This window comes from Bidens hawaiensis, unplaced genomic scaffold (assembly GCF_021521415.1).
Source record: "Bidens hawaiensis isolate Kalapana, Puna unplaced genomic scaffold, B.hawaiensis_p1.1 tig00030775_1, whole genome shotgun sequence".
Taxonomy (NCBI): Eukaryota; Viridiplantae; Streptophyta; class Magnoliopsida; order Asterales; family Asteraceae; genus Bidens; species Bidens hawaiensis.
Genome location: NW_027495141.1, coordinates 55,245 through 69,735, shown reverse-complemented (window position 1 = coordinate 69,735; position 14,491 = coordinate 55,245). Strand labels below are relative to the sequence as shown.

Below are 14,491 nucleotides of genomic sequence, written 5' to 3'. Positions count from 1 at the left end.
ATATTTTAACAAATTTTTAGCTTTTATCAAAGGATCTATCACATTCGATGTCTTGGAGTGCACAAACTTGTTTTCAAGGTCTAATAACTTAGAAGTTTCATTGTGAAAGACACTTTCAATCAATTCAAGCTTGATCAAAGTAACTGGGATGTCTTCCTTAGTGAACACCTTGCTTATTCCTTTAAGCTTAAAAACACGACCAGGTGATGACTTAGAAGCAACAGGATTGATAAAACGCATCAAATCCTCATCAAAATCTTTTGGTTTTTCTGATTTCTTAGCCTTCACTGGTTTAACAAGTTTTTCCTTTTTCACTTGAGATGTGTTTGAGCCATACACCGCCTCCTCAAATTCATGAGGTTCACATAGAATGTGATTTGAACTTGGAATGTTCTAGTTCTTGTGTATCGCTTCGGGTTCAAACACATACTCAATGATAACTTTCTCAACAAATAGATTAACAGAATCAAAAAGAGAAGAACTAACCTCATCGATCTTGGTCATACATGCAAACGTGGTTGGCTGCATTTGACATGAATCGTCAGAATAAGATTCAGTGTCATTGTCAAATGATAACTTATTCCCACTTGAATCTTGGAATCTCTCATTCATCTCAAACATAGCCAAGTTAGCTTGATTTTCATTGCACAATAACCTTTGGCTTCAACCAGTTCCATCAGCGGCAAAACTCAAAGCTTGTGATCCCGAAGCAGAAGGTTTAATGCCAGAAGGTTTATCAGTATCACTACCCTTTTTCACAGAACTTCTATCTTGACTTCTAGGTCCATTGTACTCTTTCTTTGGTTTGTCACACTCTTTGGCAAAGTGACCAAACTCTTGACAATTATAGCACTTGACTTTTAGCTTATCAAATCCAACTCTCTTGTTCACCGATGGTAGATCTTTCCCAGTCCTTTGCATGAACGTCTTTACTTTTCTCCCTATCATTGCCATGTCCCACTTAAGATCCATGAGTTCCAAATAGGGTCGATTTGATCATAATCTTCATCGGTTAACTCACTCGTGGCAATTTTGCTACCAACCAAGTTCTCATACGAAGTCATGAAAGCACATAAAAGGCAAAATTTTGTTCAGCCTCTTTCATGTTCACCTTAGGTGGTGCAGAAAATTGACCTGTTGTAGCATAAGCTCCGAAACTTCCAGAGTTATCAGTGAATCCATATGCCATAAAGCATAAATTTGGATCACTATAACTTGTTGATCCTTCATTTGCATTCTGAGTAAGAAATGCAGTGATCAGAGATGTTGTGCTGCTTAAAGTCATACATCCACCAGAGAAAGATGGATCATGAACTTCTTTTGATATCTTTTGACACTTCAAATCATATTCTCTAGCTTCAATATTTTGCATAAATTCTGAAGCCGTCAAATCTTCGTTTTTGAAATAATTTTTTTCCTTCAACACCATCAGGAATGTTGAGTATGAACTTGGTAAAGCATTTTTTACCTTATCCATCTTGTCAGATTCAGAAGGTTCTATCTTTTACTTATTCATCTCAGCTATTAAGTGATTGAAATGAGTAAGTATTTCCTCAATAGTTTCTCCTTTTAGTAAGTTATAGTTTCGGAATTGAAACATTAACATTACCTTCTTGCTCTCTTCAGTATTTCCCATGCTTCTCATTTTAATGTGCTAAAACAATGAAGCACATATCTTGATACTACACAAGGTTGCAAAAGTCACTAGGCGCTCCTAGGGCGGTCGACTAGGGAGTTGCGAGTACTCGGTCTAGGCGGGGCGTACTCGGGGAGTACTCGGACATGGTATTTTATAAAGAAATTCATTTTTCAGAGATTATATATTTGTCAGTATGAAAAGTTTACTAAATATTTTACAAAAATGAAAAATACAAAAACAATCAATAACACATACATATTAGTTCAAGAACATGTCTTAGTTAATGAAAGATGTACCTGAAAGCGTACTTAAAGAAGATGTTTGCGAGTTTAGAACTTTGAATCAGATGATAACAATGGTGGTTGCAAGTTTAGAACATAAATTAGGTTGCATCTTAGTGTGAAAAGGAAAAAAAAGCAGTGGTAAGCTCTTGGAGAAATTGAGTTTTCTTAATAAAAGTCAAAATTTTGTTAAGATAGAGTTGGTCCGCCTAGCCCGAGTAGAGCCGCCTAGGTCCGAGTTGGCCCGCCTAGGACCGAGTTGGACTGCCTAGTCCGATTCCGAGTTTTTTTACCTTGGAGAAGAAAAGCGGTGCAGTGAAGTGCCGAGGAGCGCTTAGGCGCCGAGTACTCGCAGCCTAGGCCGAGTTTTACAGCACTGATACTACCAACTAGATGTAATATGTTATTAGGTAAAGCCATAGTAAGAGTCGAATATGCTTTAGTCTCGATCTCTAAAGCCTTCTTTTCTTCTTATGAATACTGTGTAAAAGCTTTAGTGGTAAAACCAGTAGTCTCGTCACCAAGCATTGGTACAGTGTAGACATCATCAAGACATCTTGAGCAATTGGGGTGCACAGAACCAAGATGTGCTCGAAACTGTGGTTCCCACTTTGCAAAATCACTGAATTTCATTAGTCGTGGCCATTTTGAATGGGATCCAATTTCAGCATTAAGGTGTAACATCTGTTGCATAAGTACATTCTGAGATGTCAACGTGTAGAAACCCGCCATTGTAAATAACAAGTTCAAATTTTAACAAAAATTCAAACTTGGGGTGAAAAGTGAAATTTCTGTAACGAATCAGGGACAGTAACTTTGACGAACTTAGTGTAGAAAGGATAACAAATTAGATGAGGTCTGAGTAACGAATCAGATGAGTCTAAGGACGAACTACGAATGAATTAGATGATAACAAATCAGTAAAGAATCAACGACACGTCACTGACGAAACAGTATAACGACTTAATAACGAATTGTAGATGAATTGAGATGACGAATAAAGAACGACTAAGTAACGAATCACTAAATGAATCAATAGACGGATTGATAACGAATTACGAATAAAGGTAACGAATCAGTGAACACGAATTGGGAACTGGTAGCACGTATTAGTTATAGTTGATAACGAATCAACTATAGTTGATAACGAACAAGGTTGTTAGTCTATTGTAAGAAACTAGCGATGCAGCACGAATCTGTTAAGGTTTAATTATCGAATTAAACACATATTTAACGAATCAGCAATAATGAATTAAATCCATCATCAAATCTTCAAATCTTCAAGCGATTTTTCTAGAAATCTGGAAATTTTCCATATTCACAAACAACCAAAATTCGTAATACTACCTCAATACACTACCAAATCGTCTAAATTGTAGCTCAAATTACTCGTAAACCACTCGCAAACCCAAATATACCTATCCCATATACTTTAATCGATCAAACAAACATCAATTAACACACAACCATTCCCCTGTTTCGTACAATTACCGATCCAAACCAAAACCAGTCCAATAAACCTCAAATCACAATTCAATCCCCACACACGTTCCTCAAACCTTACCAAACACAATCCGAATTAAAATTCAATCTGTAATCAACAGTATCAATTGTCAATTCAATAAAATTCAGCTAATACTTAATAAAACCGGAAAGTAATTAAATCAATATCAATTACTGATTCAATAACCTTTAAATAAGAGCAATCTAACGCCTATAAGCTCTGATACCACTTGTGAATACATTAGATCTAATCAATATCAATAATCGGATTAGATCTAATACCTATAGGATCTAGTTTATTATATGCTTATAGTTATATATATATGTGTGTGTGTGTGTGTGTGTGTGTGTAATATTAGTTGTAATATGTAGATGAGTAATACTTTAAGGAAGAATTCAGTCGGAGAGAATTTGAGCAGAGGTTCGATAATTAAAACTCAAAACTTAATTTATGAGGGTACGAACACCCAATATATAGACGATGGAGACCAATTCGTTGCACATCCCGTAACAATTGGCTCCAGTTCGTTAACTTACAAGACTCAAAAGGAAAGAATAACAAATCATTGATTCGTTATACCCTCATTCGTTAACATTCCATGACGAATGGGAACACACATAACGAATTACAGTCCATTCGTTAAACATCCTTAACGAATGGACCTTTCATATAACGAACTGGCTAATTCGTTAAACATCATTAACGAATTAGCCTATACATTAACAAAATAGCTTAATTTCCATAAATACCCTTAACATTAAAATATTAATAAATTACAAACGATAATTTACAAAGACTCGAGACGACAAAACCATGCACTAACACATCTCATACGGCGGCATACCAATACTCTAATGTTAGATATTGTTATAAGAGAATTATGCAAGGTGTAGATGATTGTCCCAACTTCCTCCAATATCTAACACACAAGCACGCAGCATATCCTCAAGGGTTTAGATAGTTCTTTCAGACTGCCCATCTGTTTGTGGATGATACGTCGTGCTGATGTTCAGTCTTGATCCCATAGCTTCATGGAACTTCGTTCAAAATATTAAAGTGAAACGAGTATCTCTATCAGACATAATCGATAACGGCACTCCATGTTTAGCCACAACCTCTTTTATGAACACATTTGCCAACGTTTCTGACAAGATAGCCTCTCATATAGGCAGAAAATGAGCACTTTCGTCAAACGGTCAACTATCACACAAATGGTATCATGAGGTTTAGCTGTACGCAGTAGCTTAGTTACGAAGTCTTTGGTGATGTGTTCCCATTTCCATTTAGGTATCTCTAAGGGTCGCATCTTCCCATAAGGTTTCTGGTGTTCAGCTTTGACTTGAAAGCAAGTTAGACATTTACTGACATAATCTACTACAACATTCTTCATCCCCGGCCACCAATAATCTCTCTTAAGGTCTTGATACATCTTGGTGGATCCCAGATGAATCGAGAATATCGACTTGTGAGCTTCATCTAAGATTCAACCTCAAAGATTTCCATGGCATGGAATCCACATACGGTCAAACTTAGTCTTAACACCATGAGTGTTTTCCATCAGCTCGTCTTGTTGCCCGAAAATTCTTTCCTTCTTCATTAATCCTTCCTCTACAAGCACCTCAGACTGCGCCTTGATGATTTCTCCAAAGAGATCTGAGTTAACAATTAACTTATACGACTTCACGGTTGCAATGACTTCTTTATTCATACGGCTTAGCGCGTCGGCGACCACATTAGCTTTACCAGGGTAGTACTTGATATCGCAATCATAGTCCTTTATCAACTCCAACCATCTTCTCTGTCTCATATTCAGTTCCTTCTACTCAAAGAAATACTTCAAACTCTTATGTTCAGTTTAGATAGTACACTTCGTACCATATAAATAATGTCTCCATATCTTGAGAGCATGTACTACTGCTGCAAGCTCTAAACCATGCGTCGGATAAGTACTTTCGTGAACTTTCAACTGTCTGGACGCATAAGCTTTCACTTTTCTTTGTTGCATCAAAACACAACCTAACCCACGATGCGAAGCATCGGTACAAACAACCAAATCCTCATCACCATCGGGTATAGTAAGAATTGGAGCTTGTGTGAGCCTTTTCTTCAAATCCTCAAAAGCTTCTTCCTGAAACTTACATCAACTGAATACTACAGACTTTCGGGTCATACCGGTCAATGGTACAGCTATCTTGGAGAAGCCTTCGATGAATCTCCTATAATAGCTAGCCAACCCTAAGAAGCTTCGTATATAAGTCGGGTTTTGCGGAGTCTTCCAATTCGTTATAGCCTCAATCTTAGCCGGATCCACAACAATCCCTTCAGGATTGATTACGTGACCTAAAAACTGCACTTCACGCAACCATTTGCGCATTTTGAAAACTTAGCATACAGCTTCTCTTCCTTCATAATCTCCAATACTTATCTTAGGTGTTCTGAATGGTCAGACTCGCTCCTTGAATAAATCAATATATCGTAATTGAAAACGATAACTGACTTGTCTAACATTGCCGACTCACCCTATTCATCATGTCCATAAATGCTGCGGGAGCATTCGTTAGACCGAACGACTTCACGAGGAACTCGTAGTGTCCATACTGCATCTGAAACGCTGTTTAGGGATGTATGTCTCTTTCACCTTAAGCTGATGATAGCCCGATCTAAGGTCTATTCGTGAGAACCAACTCTAACCTTGTACTTGATCAAACAAATCATCAATCTAGGTAACGGGTATCTATTCTTCACCTTAAGCTTGTTCAAACTCACGATAGTCTATGAACATTCTCATACTTTCATCCTTCTTTTTTACAAACAACACCGATGCGCCCCACGGGGAAACACTTGGTCTTATAAAACCATTGTCGAGGAGTTCTTGTAGTTGGGACATAAATTCTTTCATCTCGGACGGCGCCAGGCAGTAAGGTGCTTTCGCGACGGGTTGCGCTCCTGGTACTGAGTCTATTTGAAATTCTATCTCACGCTCCGGTGGCAACCCCGGAAGGTCCTCAGGGAACACTTTTGGATTGTCGCATACAACAGGAACGTCTTCCACTTCCTTCATCTCGGTCGTAGCTTTGACAACATACGCCAGGTAGGCACCGCACCCTCGCCTTATCAATCCTTCGGCTTTTATCATCGAAATGACATTAGCCCTGAACATTCTTTATCACCATAAACCATTACTGTACCACCATCCGAGAACTTTAACCTTATCAACATATTCTTACACACTATCAGAGCCTCAAACTCAGATAGCCAATCCATTCCCAAAACCACATCGAACCCTCGTAAGGTCATGACATACAAGGTAATAGGGAACTCATGTCCCTTTAATTCTATCATAAAATCCATAACCATTCTCATTATCCTAACCGAGGTTTCACTAGCAGTTTCTACGGTAAAAAATTTCAGGCACACGAACAATACTGAAGCAGCAATACCGTTTACTAGGAGTGTACCTGTGACAACATCTGGGATCTTCTTAGCTTGCTCCTGAGTCAGCATGTAGGCCCTGGTCCTAGGCCTAGCTGCTCAGCATCTTACTTTCAACTTCCTCCAGCTCCACCATCGTTGCACTCCAGTGAAATGTGACGTGTCTTGCCGCATTTATAACATGCAGGCTTAGCACTACATTCACGAGTATAATGCCCCGCCTTTCCACACTTATAGCAAACATTTTATCCCACTCTGCACTCCCCAGCATGCATTTTCCCGCACTTGTGACATATATCAGAACCAATACCCCACATACACTTCCCACCGTGCATCATACCGCATGTCTTACAGGGTCTTCTCTCCCACACCTTTTGCCTTTTATCCTTGGGATTCCACATCTGAGTACCAGGCCGCTTAAAAGGAGTAACCCATTTCTTCTCCTTGTTCTATTCCTCCACCACAACATCATCCACAGTCAAGTCATCATAAACCATCTCTGCGAGTTCCACAGCAAAGTCGAATGTAGCCGGTTTATTAGCCGTGACTAACGTGCAGATATTCTGGGGCAGTCCTCTTATATAGCACTTGATTCTTTTGGCTTCGGTATTCACCATTTCAGGCACCAACCTAGACATGTGGTTGAATTAAGTAGTAAACTCGTAGTGTGTCATCTTACCCGCCTTCAAGTTCAGAAATTTCATTTCAGCCCTTTCAACCTCAGTATCAGCACTAAAACGTTTCATGACCATCTCCTTCAAATCTTCCCACCTCAACGCCTTAATCTCATCTCGACTCTTCCTCTGCTCCACCGACTCCCACCAGTACATATCTTCATCCCCAAACGACTGGGTAGCATAACACACTGCTTGGTCAGGACGACACTCGCTAATTCGGATAACCTTGTCCATTGCGGTTATCCAGTGGAGAGTAGAGATTGCATCTCCTAAACCAGTCAGCTTTATCAGGTCACAACCTTTCAATGACTTGTAGTTACACCCGCCTCGGCCTCTCTTTCTTTCATCAACCTTTATAGACCTAACCTCACTCGAGTCACCTTTCTCTCTATCGGCATCATTCTTACCATTTTCTTCTGACCTCTCAGCAGTCCTTGCATGGCTTCCAGCGGACTTTTCAGGTTGCAGGTTCTTCACTGCAGCACCTACAACTTGAGCAATGGCAGCTTGAACAATAGGGTCGAGTTGATACCCTTCATTTTTGTTTGGTCCTCGCAGAGTTTCACTCATTTCCTCTCGCGCATCAGTACCTGGCTCAGAAGGTTCTCGGACAATACGTGACCTACCACGACGTCCAGTGCGATCTCCTTGTCCAGCAACTTTCCTAGCTTCAGCCATTCGTATTTTATAAGGGAACACAAATGTCATCACTTAAGGAACTATTTAGTACAAGGATAGTAAGGCTAACAGGTAATAACAGTGGCCAGCTGTGATTAGCTGATCGCGTTACTCTCAATGTCCTGTACACTTCCCTTTGTGAGCCCACTTGTGCTGTATTCTACTTTTTAACAGTTAGACAATCAAATATTTCACAAAAGTAAATACTCCTATCTCTAGCAAATAAGCTAACTTCTTACACTTTATTACGTTACACATGAATTTAACCATGTACTTTAGTTTTACTTAGCTTGCTTGAGCGACACATGGCTTTCTTGAACTGGCATCTTCTTTCTTGTCTTATTTATGTCCCATTCTCTGTTCGAGTCTAAGCATGTAGGATGCTAAATTCTCTCTAACTTATGCTCTGATACCAAATTGTAAGGCCCCGTTCCAGATGCCTCACTTTGGACGTTGGATTTACTCATAAACACAGTTCTAAGTATCAGAGTTAGTTGTTACATTCGCGGAATATTAAAAATTTCAATAACATTTCATAATATTTCAAAAACTAGTCTTAACAAAAATCTTTTGTCTTTCATGATAAAACAACATTAATAAATACATCATAATTCTTTGGATGTCAGCTTCTTATTCTTCTGCCATGTGCCCTCCTCAAGCTAGCTGCCTCATTCAACTCACATGCGTGCATACTAAAAGTCAGCTACGCTGAGTGAGTTCTAGTTAATCATACAATACGTTAGCAACCTTGCTTTTGTGTATCTGTAGACACATATTACTTTCTTTACACATCATTCGTACATACATGCTTTCGTTCATACGATATACTTTCATACTTTAATACTTTCCTTCATATTCATACTTATACATTTTAAAGATCATTACGCCCTACTTTCCTCGAGTATTATTAGGGCCCGGTTCCCTCTTCCTCGGATATTATTAGGGTCCGGTTCCCTCTTGCCTAGAATATTATTAGGGTCCGGTTCCCTCTTGCCTCGAATATTATTAGGGTCCAGTTCCCTCTTGCCTCGAATATTATTTGGGTCTGGTTCCCTTTCCTACCATACGACCATACCTTAACGTTCTTTGTCTTTATAATTATAACCTTCATTAATATTTTCAATATTTACATTAGCATACATACATTATTCATACGTATTCTTTCCATACTTACTACACATTACCTCCCTTGATAATATGTGCAATATCCAGAGATCTTTCAAGTACTGATAAGCATTTGTTCATAACGTAAATATAACAATCACGTATATCATTATTACATACACTTACCACTTAAGGTAAGTGTATTAACATTCATATTGAGTATGCACACAGCCCCAAAAACATGACAAGGGAATAAGGCTAGAAACTCACATGCGTCATCTTACGTTCACCGTTAATGGTTATTCCTTTCTTTAGATGTGCGCGACTAACTGTTTAATAAACACAATATTAAATACCACTCTAGCCATGCCTAACTATGTTCTTAATTAATCTTAAGCGTCGAAGCTGGTTTTACTCCATTGATCCTTAACTGGTTAGTTAATAGTTACTCGTTAACCTTTAAAGGTATTTTTGTTTAATTCATAAAGTTTGAGGGCTTCTTAGTAATTAATCCATTTTATTCTAAGTTGAGGGACCTCTTTGTCCTTTATTAACTCTTCATTCGTCCATTAACCCTTAACGTATGGGGTCTCATTCGTTTATTGGACTAACAGATGAGCATATAACGAATGTGAGCTCATTCATTTGTCTGGTCTAACGAATGACCTCAAATGAATGTGGGTTCTATAACGAATGGGGTACTCATTTGTTACTTCATAGCGAATGAGTATTTCTTAACGAATGGGTCTTTCATTGCGAATGGACTCATTCGTTTGATCTAGCTAATGAATGAATCCCCCAACGAGCGAGGTTCATTCGTCTGGATCATCCAACGAATGGCCTAGCGAATGATCCTAACAAATGAGAACTCGTTCGTTAGTTCTCCGTAACGAATGGGCTAGGTTTCTGACATTTCGTCAGACGTCACATCAGGACATTCCCTCATTGCCGGAAAAACGGGATCTTGCCGGAAAAGCGAGATTTTCTCGTTTTTCCACCGCTTTTTGTCTCGTTCGATCCGGATCCAAGCTAGGGGGACCCCTAAGCTCGTCATTCGATCGGCTTATACCCGATTCCACCCGGATCTCGTGGTTTTAATGGTTTAGGGTGCTGGCTCGTTGTTTCGCGACTAGATCTAGAGGGTTTGGATCCGTATAAGATCATACTATCATTACCACGGATCAATTCTCGGTTTCCTTCTTGGGTTAGGCTAGAGAAAGACAGAGAGCTTAAGTGTGTGTTTTAGATGGTGTATGGAATGGCTGGAAATAAATGGATTAATGAATAATTATAGTTTATATATTATGGGTCATGGGTTTAAGCTCATGGTTTTTCTTCCTTCCTTATTAATCCAAATCTATCACCCATATTATTTATTTGCTCAACCCAATACAAGCCCAACAAATAATAATTAATATTATTATTTTATTAACCGAAACAGGAAACGGGATGTTACATCCAAGGGTCTACATCTATTCTTATACTTCTCACAAAACTATTGTTTTTTAAGTTAACCCTACCATATATATATATATATATATATATATATATATATATATATATATATATATATATAACAAGGTTATAATAAGAAGTAGATTTTTCCTAAGAAGTATAGAAAGTCTGTTTTCACTAGAGGTGGCAAATGGGTTGGGTTGGGTCGAACGAGTCATGGGTTTAAATGAGTCATGGGTCAAAACGAGTTTGGGTCAGAATGAGTTTGGGTCATAACGAGTCAACTAAAAAAGGGTTGTTTTGGTTTGGGTCGGAATAGGTTAGGGTCGGACCGGGTTTCGAGTTTTTTTTTCTATGAACGAGAATAACGGCGTAAACATTTTAGTTTTTTTAGATTTTTTGTTTTTTATTTATATTTTAAGTTATTATTTTTTTGGAAATTTTTGTTGAGGGGTTTTCTTTTAAGATCAAAATCCCTCAAAATATTCAAAAATAATAATAAAAAAATATAACTCAAAATATAAATCATAAACAATAAAAGTAAAAAACATTAAAATTTTTCCTACGTTGTCCTCGTTCCATAAAAAAAACCCATCGAGAATCGAACCGAAACCCGAAAATATCAATAAAAACGAAACAAAAAGTCAAAACCGAACCACGTCAATCGAAATCAAAAAAATCAATCAAAACGAAACTAAAAGAATACAAACCGAACAAAAACAAAACAGACAAAAACGATTCCGAAATCGACCCAAAGAAACCAAAACCAAACTCGTCTCGTGTTGGCTTGAAACCTGAACCGAACCCGTTCTAATCTAAAACATGTTTCGTGTCGAAACCTGTGTTGTACGAAAACCCGTTCTGATCCGAATCTGCCACATTTCTTTAGGACACTAACCCACATCGACCCAGTTTTTGAATTTGTCGACCCATTTTGACCCGAAAATAAAAAGGAAGGAATTTCAAATGACTCATTTTGACCCATTTAGTTAAAACCTTTTACCCAAACCACCTCATTTAATTTTTAAACAACTCAAATTGACACATTTGTGAGGGTTTGGGTCAAGATTGTCACCCCTAGTTTTCACTATTAGATCTAATAAAACACATCGCACAATAAACACATTGCAACTAAAATAAAACACACCGCACAATAAACACACTTTTCATATCCACTATCAGATCAATATATCTAACGTACCAGATTACTTGTTACAGTTCTTATTTTAACCTCACCCTATATATATATATAGAGAGAGAGAGAGAAGATGGAATACGCAAATGCTTATCGTACAAAACCGTACGCGACATCTGGGAGCGTCGATCTACACTTTTGATTCAGTTGCGAGTGGTTGAGGAGATCCCGTGTATTTTAAGCGAGAAGGGTAAGATTGTCTTTTGATTCGTAATCTAAATTTAGAATTTTACGTATAAACAGTTACGATCCATATTTTTAGCTTAATCAAAATCAATTTCTTATTTACGAAACAATTTGTGTACTGAAATCTATCAATTGAGCTCTCTTGAGTACACGATCCAGTTTTTCAATTGATGTCGTGATTTAGGGTTTTGAAATGGAAGACGATCGTGAATGTAAGTTTTTGCTTTGTTTTAACTAATCAACAGTAGATGTATACTGTGTTTATAATCATGGTAGTAACCTGTATGTTAGTTTCTATGAGAATCACATGATAATGGATTAGTTTAGTTAGCGAGCGTGTTACGAGCGTGTTCATAGTAGTAGTGTTTTAACATGGTTGAATTTTCTGGTGTTTATACTATGAGCGTATCATGAGTGTGTTAGTATGACTGATTATAATATTATATAATATGAACGTGTTATGAGCGTGTTAGTATGACTGATTATAATGTTACAGAATATGAGCGTGTTATGAGCGTGTTAATTTTAGGTTTGTTAAAATGGTTGATTCAATAATATGAGCGTGTTAGTATGACTAGAATATGAACGTGTTATGAGCGTGTTATTAGTGACTGATTATAATGTTGCAGAATATGAGCGTGTTGATTTTAGGTTTGTTAAATTGGTTGATTCAATAACATAAGCGTGTTATGAGCGTGTTTGGATTACTTTATTATGTTTTTTTGGTGTTAACACGTTTTGATTTGATGTTTGTGTAGATGATTCAAGTGTTTTGGTTGAAGGTCAAGGGGTTGATATCATTCCTGAAGTTGCTTCTTCTTACAGACCTATTAAAGGAATGATGTTTTCGTCAATTGATCAAGCATTTTATTTTTATAGTGAATATGCTAAAAAAGCTAGATTTGGGGTAAGCAAAGGTGGATCTTACATACATGATGGTGTAATAAAGACCAAGTATTTTACATGTTGCAAAGAAGGTCACAAGCCAGCAAAAATTTGTGATTCAAAAGATGATTATAATGAATCAAGCAAGCAATATTATAAAATAAGGAAGAGGCCAATAAATAGATGTGGCTGTAGAGAACATGTTCAGTTAAAATCTGTTGATGGTGTTATGTTTGAAGTATATATTATAGAATGGTAGCAGATTCTGATATGCAGTTTGTTCGTTCTGCGAGGAAGTTAACACATGTCCAAGAGGAAGCTATATATGAGCTGTCTAATATGAACCTGGGACCTGTTAAAGCGTTTAACCTTATGAGAACACAGTACGGTGGTTTTGAAAAAGTAGGTGCAACTAAAGATGATTGTAAGAATTTTAAACAAGGTTTGAATTGTTATATTGGAGAGTATGATGCTGAGATCATTGTTCAAAGATTGTGTGCGAAGGGAACATTTTCATCTGATTATTCTTTGGAATATGATGTCAATGATGATCGTGAGTTAATTCGTGTTTTTTGGGCTGATGAGATTTCAAAGAGTAATAATCTTGCATTTGGGGATATTATATCTTTTGATGCTACTTTTAAGACTAAAAAGTAAGTTATTGATCCATACAGTTTCAATATAATATTCAAGCATATTAGTTTTTGTGTATGAATATGTTTTTTTATGTACAGGTACAAGATGGTTTTTGTACTGATCACGGAAATTGATAACCATTGTCATAGTGTGACTGTCGGTGCTGGATTATTAGCTTCTAAAACTATTGAATCGTATACATGGTTATTGCAAATGTTACTAAAGTCGTTCGGTAGTGCACCGAAGGCTGTTGTTACTAACCAAGACCCTGCTATGAAGCAAGCTATTGCATATGTGTTTCCAAATACAAGGCATAGGTTATGTATGTGTTATATAATGAAGAAAATTGCTGACAAGGTAACCTTTAACTGTGTTTAATTTAGCTATTTTAAGCAGCTTAAATGATGAGCGTTTCACAAGCGTTTCACGGCAATATTTTTTTTGATGTTTAATATGTGATCGTTTTACGAGCGTAACTTATTTTATTCTATATTTTGGTAATGAGCGTTTCATAAGCGTTTAACATGTTTTTATCAGGTGGGAGTTGATCTATGTAACAACGAAGATTTTAAGAGTAGGCTATGTAATATTGTGTGGACAGATTCAATTAGTCCTTCTGAATTTGAGGATAAATTGAAGACGATAATGGTTGAGTTTGAGTTTGACAAGAATGTTGAGTCAAAATTTGACCCAAAACTGATCAAATGGAAGATTGGAATCTTCTCAACCTCCTCAGATATGACTAAGTATGGAACCGGGCACACCTTAGACTTCCGAGCAAGCTTTTGCTTAGCTGGGTACGATATCTTGTCTATCGGG

General features: G+C 37.4%; 1 protein-coding gene across 1 annotated transcript; it reads left to right on the top strand.

The window, feature by feature from the left end:
- Nucleotides 1-12,771: 12,771 nt before the first annotated feature.
- On the top strand, nt 12,772-14,050 carry LOC143580967 (protein FAR1-RELATED SEQUENCE 5-like). Its single transcript, XM_077063864.1, has 4 exons — nt 12,772-12,802; nt 12,910-13,105; nt 13,288-13,689; nt 13,771-14,050. Exons 1-4 carry the CDS (start codon nt 12,772-12,774, stop codon nt 14,048-14,050), a joined length of 909 nt encoding a protein of 302 aa, XP_076919979.1.
- Nucleotides 14,051-14,491: the final 441 nt, after the last annotated feature.

Coding starts and splice junctions, on each gene's coding strand:
- LOC143580967 (XM_077063864.1), top strand. CDS start 12,772: ATGTTGCAGAATATGAGCGTGTTGATTTTAG. Junction 13,106..13,287: donor GATGGTGTAATAAAGACCAA/GTATTTTACATG, acceptor TATATATTATAG/AATGGTAGCAGATTCTGATA. Junction 13,690..13,770: donor GCTACTTTTAAGACTAAAAA/GTAAGTTATTGA, acceptor TTTTATGTACAG/GTACAAGATGGTTTTTGTAC.